At 42.1% G+C, this 9568-nt stretch overlaps 1 protein-coding gene across 1 annotated transcript in view; it reads right to left on the reverse strand.

The window, feature by feature from the left end:
• Nucleotides 1-857: 857 nt before the first annotated feature.
• The window catches only part of KIAA0753 (KIAA0753 ortholog), a 16329-nt gene continuing 7618 nt past the window's right edge, over nt 858-9568 (reverse strand). Inside the window, exons 10-15 of the mRNA XM_029283937.1 lie at nt 8314-8392; nt 6921-7055; nt 6056-6134; nt 5600-5720; nt 4285-4497; nt 858-2197 (exon numbers count right to left, since the gene is read on the reverse strand). Of these exons, the coding sequence (XP_029139770.1) occupies nt 2080-2197; nt 4285-4497; nt 5600-5720; nt 6056-6134; nt 6921-7055; nt 8314-8392 (745 nt within the window). The 3' untranslated portion in view covers nt 858-2079. The remainder of the gene's footprint in view (nt 2198-4284; nt 4498-5599; nt 5721-6055; nt 6135-6920; nt 7056-8313; nt 8393-9568) is intronic.

Raw genomic sequence — 9568 nt, forward strand, 5'->3', positions numbered from 1 at the left:
AACCTATGGCACGCGTGCCAGAGGTGGCACTCAGAGTCCTCTCTGTGGGCACACCTGCTGCCGCCGCCAGCTTGCACAAGTCCATTAGGCCACCGCTGGCGCCTGGAGCGGCAGCCCCACCCAGCACAAAGGAGGCAAAGCAGCTGGCTAGCAAGCTCGAGTTGATAGAGCAGGCCCCCATGCACTCGCTGGCCTCTGTGTGCGGGGGCTGATGGTGTGAGGCAGCAGCCGCCCCTGCCTCACCTTGCCCCGCAGCAATGGCACCCCCGCCCTACCCCGCCTCGCCCCGCAGGATGAGCCTCCTGTCCACTCCCCCACCCACCCGAGACCCTCTGGATCTCCCCCAATCCTGCCCAGTCCCCCCCAAGCAACAGCAAGTTGGCCACGCCCACCCTGGCCACGCCCACTCAGTGTGCCGAGACCACCGCAGCTATGCCCACCCAGTGGGCCACGGCCCCCACCTCCCCTGAGGGCACCACAATGCTGATGCGGCCCTGGCACTTTGCGATAAATAATTGGGTTTTGTGTTGCAGTTTGGGCATTCGGTCTCTAAAAGGTTCGCCACCACTGTCCCAGGCTTTGTGTCTACAGCAGCCATAAGTGGCTGATGCTTGGTGAGCCTCTAGTAAGGCATTAGCAATACAAGGAAGAAGCAAACACAAACAGTCTCCCCCCACCCCCAAAAAAATCTCACTTTGGTCACACTGAGACTACTCAAAACCGATGAGTTAATAATATGTACAACACAGTGATTGAAGCCTTTCTGCCATCCTCTTTAAGAATTTGTTTTTATAAATACAAATGACAAAACAATGCAGTTAGAAAAAAATCATTACACCAAACATTTAAGAATATTAAGCTGGTTTAATAATGTTTATGTAGAAAAACAAAGTAATCAAGTATGAATTGCATTGATTTATTGTACAAATCCCTTTGGACTGTATACAAAATAAGTATGGCTAGTCAAACAGCAACAGTAAAATAAATATTTAATTTTTTATTTTCAAAAGAAGCTGGCTTAAGGAAACTCCCTATTGTCTCAGCCTCAAGTGGTTGCTCAGTGGGACAATTCAGATTAAAACCGGTGCTATACATGCATAACTCTTCCTTCTGTACAGTGAAATACAGCAGACTAATCACAAATGATAGGAGAGCATCCCAATAGGAAGGGACATCAAGATCAAATGGAACCCCAAATAATTATTTGATCCACGACCCCAAGAAAATGTAAACAAGGCTCACTGAAATCAAATTGAGCCAGAAAGGAAACAGAAATGACTTCCAAAGTTCAACCTGGCAATATGGAGGCCATTGGAAATTATTCACCAAACCTCCATGTTGACATGAGCCACTGACAAGATAAAACCAGATTTTTCACAGATTCTTGGACATTTTAGAAGTACCTTATTCGTTTTCACAAAAACTGGAGTAGAATCTCAGGGTCAGCAACTTTTTCAAGTATTGGACACCTACTTTTTTTTCATTATCTGAAATACTGTAAAATGAGGTACTCTGTTATCAACATCAGCAGTAGAGAATCCAAGAGCTGAGCTTGCAATATCTCTAAGAATGAGCGCTCCACAATATAAAGCTGGCATTTTCTGTCACTGCCTGAACTAACTGGATTCAGCCCTTGAGTAATGAGCATCCTTGTAAGATGGCTGCCACTGTAAGAACTCAGCCAAGAAACTAGTGACCCTTTCTATAAGACACAGAACTTTGGAGGGGAATCATTTGTCAACTACTCAGCCCAAATGAATCACGAAATGGACAGTAAGGCTGTGCATGCTTTGAACATGATTGGGGAAAAGGTGCTTTGGAATGCATAACATCTCTTCAAAGGGACAGTGAGGGGTTTTTTCAGGCTTTCAAGGATCAGAATTCTCCCAACGTTATTTGTTTATTCTGGATTGGATGCTCCCCATCAGTACCAGCCTTCCCAAGAAGGAACATAGAAAGTACAGTAATACATGAATTGTCAAATTTCATTCCTGAGAACTGGTCTTTGTCAGGTTCAATCTTTTGGCCAAACAGTATTCATTGAAGGGCCCGGTTTATCCGTGTTCTTCAAAAGGCCCCTTACTCAGCCACCTGTAAAAACTCTGAAGTGAAGACAGCTTCTGCGTAGTCCCCACAGAAGCCATGGAGCTCAGCTGCTACATCTGTCAACACTTCCTCTGTCAGCTCCTCTGCCAGGCTGAAAGGAAAGAAACGGAAGGAGCTCAACGGCCAAGACTTGAGTTCCAGAGCTTCTACAACATCCTACAACAGTGGTGGCGAACCTATGGCACGGGTGCCAGAGGCGGCACACAGAGCCCTCTCTGTGGGCACGCGTGCCGTCGCCCCAGTCCTAGGCCTTCAGCTGAGTTTTATAAAACCTTCTCGGTTTAGGCCTCCGCCGCTGTGTGCAAAAAAAAAAAAAAAAGAAGTTCAATCAGTCAATTTCAACTTCTCGCGGGGAAAAAAAAGATCTTGCAAAGTTGGAATTGATTGATTGAACTTTTTAGTCCCACCCAGTCTGCTGTTACCACCGCAGCCACGCCCAGCCAATGGGCCACACCCAGCCAATGGGCCATGCCCACCCAATGGGCCACACCCACCCGGCACTCGACGATGCACAAGTGGGTTTTGGGTTGTAGTTTGGGCACTCGGTCTCTAAAAGGTTCGCCATCACTGTCCTACAATGTGATCCAGAAGCAGCAGCATGTGGAGATCTCTCTCTCTCTCTCTCTCTCTCTCTCTCTCTCTCTCTCTCTCTCTCTCTCTCTCTCTCCCTCTCTCCCTCTCCCTCCCTCCCTATCTCTTCAGTCACTTCCCTCAGTCCTGGTGTCAACCCTTCAAAATATATCAAACCAGGAAAGCAAAGTCACATAGTATTATAAAGATACCGTAACAGCATCTTTCAAGCATGAATGTGCTTCATCCCTCCCTCTCTTCATCTCTGTGAGAACTACAAAGAGTGTTGCATAAGATGTTTCCTCATGTTGCACAGCTTTTTGTTTAGATTTTTAAATTCCACCTTTATTATTTTTATAAATAACTCATGGAGGCGAATGTAACTCATACTCCTTCCTCCTCCTATTTTTCCCACAATAACAACCCTGTAAAGTGAGTTGGGCTGAGAGAGAATGACTGGCCCAAAGTCACCCAATCAACTTTCATGGCTAAGGAAGGGCTAGAACTCAGTCTCCTGGTTTCAAGATTGGTGCCTTAACCATTAGACCAGGGGTAGGCAACCTTGGCTCTTTTATGACTCGTGGACTTCAACTCCCAGAATTCCTGAGCCAGCCATGCTGGCTCAGGAATTCTGGGAAGTTGAAGTCCACGAGTCATAAAAGAGCCAAGGTTGCCTACCCCTGCACTAGACCAATCTGGCTCAGTTCCACTCTGGAATCATTTTTTTTGTCTTGACCATAGTCTTGATAACAGTTCTTCCTCCTGTCCCTCAAGGCCATTCCCTACAACTAGGAAGAAGGAACTGGAGGGCCACTGAAAAATGCTGCTAAGAAAACTGCAGGAGGCAGTCACCATGAGTCAAAACTGACGTGAAGGTGCAAATTTTGTCCTGTGTCACAGATACATTGCCATCTATCAAACTGTTAATCAAGGCATTGGCGGCAGCAACCCTACTTGACACCCATTGTTAGCCTTATCTCCTTCTTGCCTGCACCTGGTGGAACTGTTCCCTCACCCCTTCCACAGCCTTAACCCTACTATAAAGGGATTCTGCACATGTGTGAATCAGGTATGTGTCCCACTGTGAGGGTGGGCTTGTAGAAAACAAGACAAAAACATTAGCCGTGGCACCTGGGGATGGAGATAAAAACTTTTGAGAGCAGCTACTCTTGACAATGCCTCTGAAACAGAAGTGTGAAGGAAGGTAACAAGATATCCAAGAAGAAGGCAATTAGTGTGACAAATCAAAAATCAAATAATATTCTAATTATTTTTTGCCCCACTGGAAAATTGTGAAAGGAGCCAGAGAAAAACAAAGGTGGAAAAACAGAAGATGGACTGCCACCTAGTGGCTCTAAGAGGATGCACAACACAATCGTCTTCAACCTCTATCACAGTGTTTCTCAACCTTAGCAACTTTTAAGATGTGTGGACTCCCAACTCCCAGAATTCCTCAGCCAAAGGAAGTCTGGGAGCTGAAGTCCACACATTTTAAAGTTTGAAAAACATTGCTCTGTTTTCTGACAGTGGAGTATGGGTTTTTGAAATAAAAACAACAAATCCCTCCAGGAGATACAAAGAAAGCCAGCGCACCAAGATTCACCATACCTCTCTGCAATGTTCCAAGGGTTAAACTGCCCCACCTCCTCAAGGAAAATCCCCTTCAGGTGCTGCTGGTATCGGGCATCATAATCACTGAGGCTTTGGAGAACACGTTTCGGTACTGAGAGGAAAGTGCCAGATTCTTTCTGTGGGGGGATGCGATGTGTAAAAGACTGCGGAGTCCCACTCCTGGGCTCTGACAGCTCTTCATCAATAGCACTGAAAGCACAAATACAACCAGAGTTAGGAAAAATTCAATCAGACCAAAAGCCTCTACTTCACTGAGATGGTCCTGTTATGACCAACACCTATGAGAAGCAAACAGGCTGGGCATGATGGCAATGGCCTTCTCCTCCATTTCTTTCCTTGGGCCTGCTATGCAGAGGATTTAGGATCTTCCAAATCAGATTCATAGTTCAAAACCAATAGGATCTCATCAAAGTCAAGCTGTTAACTCTTTCTATAGTCCCCTGCCCCCTTAGCAAACTTGGTGTACTCTTCTCATGCCCATTTAAGCTTAAAACAGACCATCTTTTGTCACCCAAGTTTATTTAAATGCTCGCTTCCCTTAACTGGAGGTGCTTGTTCCTTTCTAACCAATCTCTTGTGTAACTTCAACCACTGATTCTAGACCTCATCTATCTATCTATCTATCTATCTATCTATCTATCTATCTATCTATCTATCTATCTATCTATCTATCTATCTATCTATCTATCTATCTATCTATCTATCTATCTATCTATCATCTATATCTATCTAGCTATCTAGCTATCTATCATCTATCTATCTATCTATCTATCTATCTATCTATCTATCTATCTATCTATCTATCTATCTATATATCTATCTATCTATCTATCTATCTATCTATCTATCTATCTATCTATCTCCTAAACAATCAAATAAAATAATAAAGCCCAACAAGTTTTGGTGAGAAGGTGAAAAGTCAAAGAAAACAAAGTTACTTCTCTTTCACTTCAGCCCACCTTCTGACTTTCATTCATTTGTTCATGTCGAAAGATTTAATTTTGCTCTGCTTATAAATTCTTTGAAGAATCATGTGAAGGAAAATGGTGGGCTAGATGGAACTGTCTCAGTCTATTTAGCACTAGTGTTCCTACCTACCAAATTCTCACTGAGTCCTCAAGCCCTCCCCGCTTTTATTTCCCTGAAGTACTCATATTATTGCTATCCTGTGATACCTTGATAATTTGATTATTCCCAAACATGCTATCCATTCTAGCCAAGGGGGCAAATCCACTTTTAATATAAACAAAGATGATGCTGAGCACAGTTACCTGATAAATCTCTTACTCACCTGGCATCCAAGGGTTTTTCCAACACAATGGCTACTTGTGGCTCTTTGTAATTATCTAGTTTAGTTATCTGGATGGGATGAACAACCCCAGGTGGTTGGTATTTCACTACAGACTCTTCCTCTAGGAGAAGGAATTGTCAGAAGAAGAATTACCTCACCAACACTAGAATAGGCAAGCTCCCACTGTATTTCAGATTTCATCTTCCCCATTCTTTTAACATATTTTTATAGAAACATAAGCCAAGAGAAAACTATGGAGTATTTATTCGCTGATCATGAGGATTTTTATCCATAAGACTTCATCATAGCATCAACGAGATGTCTGTTTCCTTCATCTCTACAACATACACATATTAAGAATGCAAAAATATACATTCCCAACCAGAAAAATGAGGGAGAACCATTCACTGCTCAGCTGTTATTTCTTAAAAATCCAAAACCAAACTGGAAACTCACCTTTGCTCTCCTGGACCCAGAAATCAACATCAGCGTAAGCAATCTGGTTGTATCGTCTGCGTACAGCTTCTTGGTAGTGCTTCAATATACAAAGATAAACCCAATATTACTCAACAAATAGTTTGACTGTGTTGGTGAAAGACTGGGAGACTGACAGATTAAAACACTCCTAGTAAAGCAGACTGCTCTATTTTTGTGCAGTGAGAAACTTTAATTAACGGAGAATTCAGAATGGGAGAAGATATCTTTTCTCTCTCTGAAAAAAACTACTTTTATACAATACTTTTCGTACAGGATACAATAAATAAAATATAAGTATTAATGTCCTGCCACAAACCTGCAGGGCTCTGGGCAGCCCACAGAAAGACAAAAAAAAAAATACAAAAGAAATATAAAATCATATAACCCAAGAGTCCGATCTGAGTATCAAATTTTGTTAATGGATGAGAGCAAGAGAAATGGGAATATTGCCCAGAATGGAATGTCTACATTTCTAACATTTTGGGTATCTCAGAAATCTCAAGGAATCTTCAGAAAAGGAGAGCAGAGCTCAGTTTGTAAGACACAAATTTTGCACAGTTGGCACTCTATGCTGGTTGAGGAATTTTGGAAATGCTAATCCCAACACATCTGAGTGGCGTCAGATTAGAGGAAGATGGACAAAAGCATAGAGTTCAGCCTGTAGAGTTCAGGCTGTTTTTTTTCCCTTGAAGGAGGACAAAATGCAGCTCCTATAGCAGCAAAATATGGCAGATTCTCATGATATTCCTTGAGCTCAATACTTGAAGTGCTTGACCGCTGAGAGACATCAAAGCTCAATCACCTGATGCACAGGCATAGGTCAGCAAGCAACAAATAAATGTACCTCTATTTCCTCCATCCTCTTCATCATTGTATCCAGATCAGACATGCTGAGCGCAGAAAGAGCCACACGTTCCATCTTCTTGCACTGTTCCAGATAGCAATCCTCCAAGGAAATACCTGGTAAGCTTGTTGCATCCTAAAGAGGGGGGGGGAGGGAGAGAGAGAGAGAGAGAATGTAATGTAATGTAATGTAATGTAATATAAAACAACTGCATATGAAAAGAAAAACACAACTGGAAGAACTGATAGAAAATAAAATTGATAACAACTCAAATCAAGGGAAGGCTCTGAAAAAATGTAAAGGCTTGTGGAAAACCAGCAGCCTGGTCTCCCCAGAGTGACTATTTCCACAATATAAATGCTGCAACAAAAAAACATAATTATACAATTTATACTCTTATTTTAATAAATTTAGTCTTATGTGAAAATTATGATTGAACATCGAAATATATTGTTCTGGGTGACTGTCCTGTATTTTTGTTTCTTCTTGCCTTACAGAATATTAAAAGTGAAAAAAACTAAAAATGACTATGTGGAAGTATTTTGTCTCTAAGGTGAAATTTATTTGGCTTTAGACTCCTTTAAAACTTTTTTTTTTGTCAAGATGCTCTCTTGGAGCAAGGTTGCAAAGCTAAATTACTTTAGGAGATAGGGATGATTAAACATACAGCCCGTTTTAAAAGAAAGCAGGAGGAAAAGTCTGGCACTTTTTCTAATTACTTTGTAAAGTCTGACACTTTTTGCATAAATTATCACACGCTGGATGCCCAATGTGAAACTGTTTAATAATCAAGTAAGCTCAAAACTGAGGGGAGGTGAGGTGATTGTGTAGTGGATTTCGACAACATAGCATCCAAAGCAATTGAGAAAAAGAATTAAACCTGAAAACCACATTTATTTAAAAAAGTGGAGCTTTCGTTTCAGCCATAACCACATTCAACATCTACTTTGGACAGCTGACTTTCTGTACTGTTTTTTAGCCATTTTTCTCCATTTTTCTGCCTGATCATTTAACATAGGCCTTGGCAACCTTATTCACACAGCATCTTTAGCTAAACTTTAGCTGAACTGTGTGTGCTCCCATGTGAAAAGCAGGATATAAGTCTAATTAATGTAACAATTAATTCTAATAAGCATGACTCAGTTGTTGCCTTATAAGCCTTACTTCTTACATTTAGCCAAGGCAACAATTTTATTTGAGGTCCTGGCTGATACAAGAGGTAAGACTTTGGAAGCAAGAGTTGAGTCAGGCTCATCATAGGTGAAATATCCAGCCTTGGGGTGCTCTTCAATAAAAGTTCTGGAAAGAAAGGAGGATGTTATTCCTTCAATTTATCAACAAGGAATTATGTCAAGAAAATCAAAAGGAAAAGAGGAAGAATGTGATACTCTACCTGTCCTTTTTCCAAGAGGAGCTCCAGACCCTCAGGATCAGCTTGCTCTACCTCCTCTGTTGGGGAAACACCATTGTTCCTGAAATTTTTAAAACAATACAGGACAGTGACAATCTGATGACTCATGTCATCTTTTAAAGATGAGACTAACAGAACACACATAAATAATAGTAGGACAGCATAATTCAGCATCTCTCCAGACTGGGCACTCTGAAGCATATACCTTTCGGAACATAGGCTTTTATAATAATATGGAAGGGCCTAAAGTCTTTCCCATTTGCATTCCTTGTTTAATGCATTCCTGAGAGATAAGACTGAAACAGCCAAATATATCCCAGGTTTTAATTCTTTCCTCACCAAATGCAAAAGAATACACAAAAAAGAGAAATAGACCCAGGGAACTGGAGCTTCTACTTTCTTCCTACAGCTCAAAAATCACAGAAATTGGAAGCCTTTTCCAAAAGTGAAAACCCAACCGATGCCTCGGTCGTCACTTATGCTCCTATTCAGGTTAGTACTAAAGACTATAATCTAGAACAAACATTGTCAAAAGATATGAAATAATGATGTCAGGTGATTATTTAGATCCAAAATCTTATTTTATTCCCCTGGGAGTAATGAAAGATGGTGAGATTTTTCTGTTGCAATATTCTTGCAAAATCTTGCTATACTCTTGGCATCTGACAAGGTCAAGAGCCAAGCAGGCATAAGGACTTAGTTAATTTTACATATAGTTTTCAAAGAAAGCAACAAATGCTAAATGTATACACACAGCTTTTCATGAAAACACAGCCGTTGGGACTGCCCTTTACAGGTACTTCTACTCTGCCTTCTTAGGTTCAACTAATAAATAACAAGTAAGGATGGAAGCAAAGCAGAGTTTTTCCTTTTCTCTCATAATTTTGGAAAATCATCTCAATTGCTTCTTTTTGGTCAGGATGTAAAATCTAGGGCAGTGGTTCTCAACCTATGGGTCGCGACCCCATTTGGGGTCGATTGACCATTTCACGGGGGTCGCCAAGCAAGGCTGTCCGCCATTTTTTCCCCTTTTCCGGTGGGTGCCTTACCTCCCTTGAGCTGGGCCAGCTGGTGGTCGGCCTGCTCCGTCTCTGCCGCTTGCCAGCTACGCCTCGGCCGGCGCAGGGGGCGGAACCACGCATGCGCGGCGCTCCCGGGCAGGGAAAGTCCTCGACTTACGACCGGTTGGGTAGTCCTCGACTTACGACCGGTTTAGTCCTCAACTTACGACCGGTTT

This window comes from Protobothrops mucrosquamatus, unplaced genomic scaffold, assembly GCF_001527695.2.
Source record: "Protobothrops mucrosquamatus isolate PMUCROS unplaced genomic scaffold, P.Mucros_1.0 scaffold286, whole genome shotgun sequence".
NCBI lineage: Eukaryota > Metazoa > Chordata > Lepidosauria > Squamata > Viperidae > Protobothrops > Protobothrops mucrosquamatus.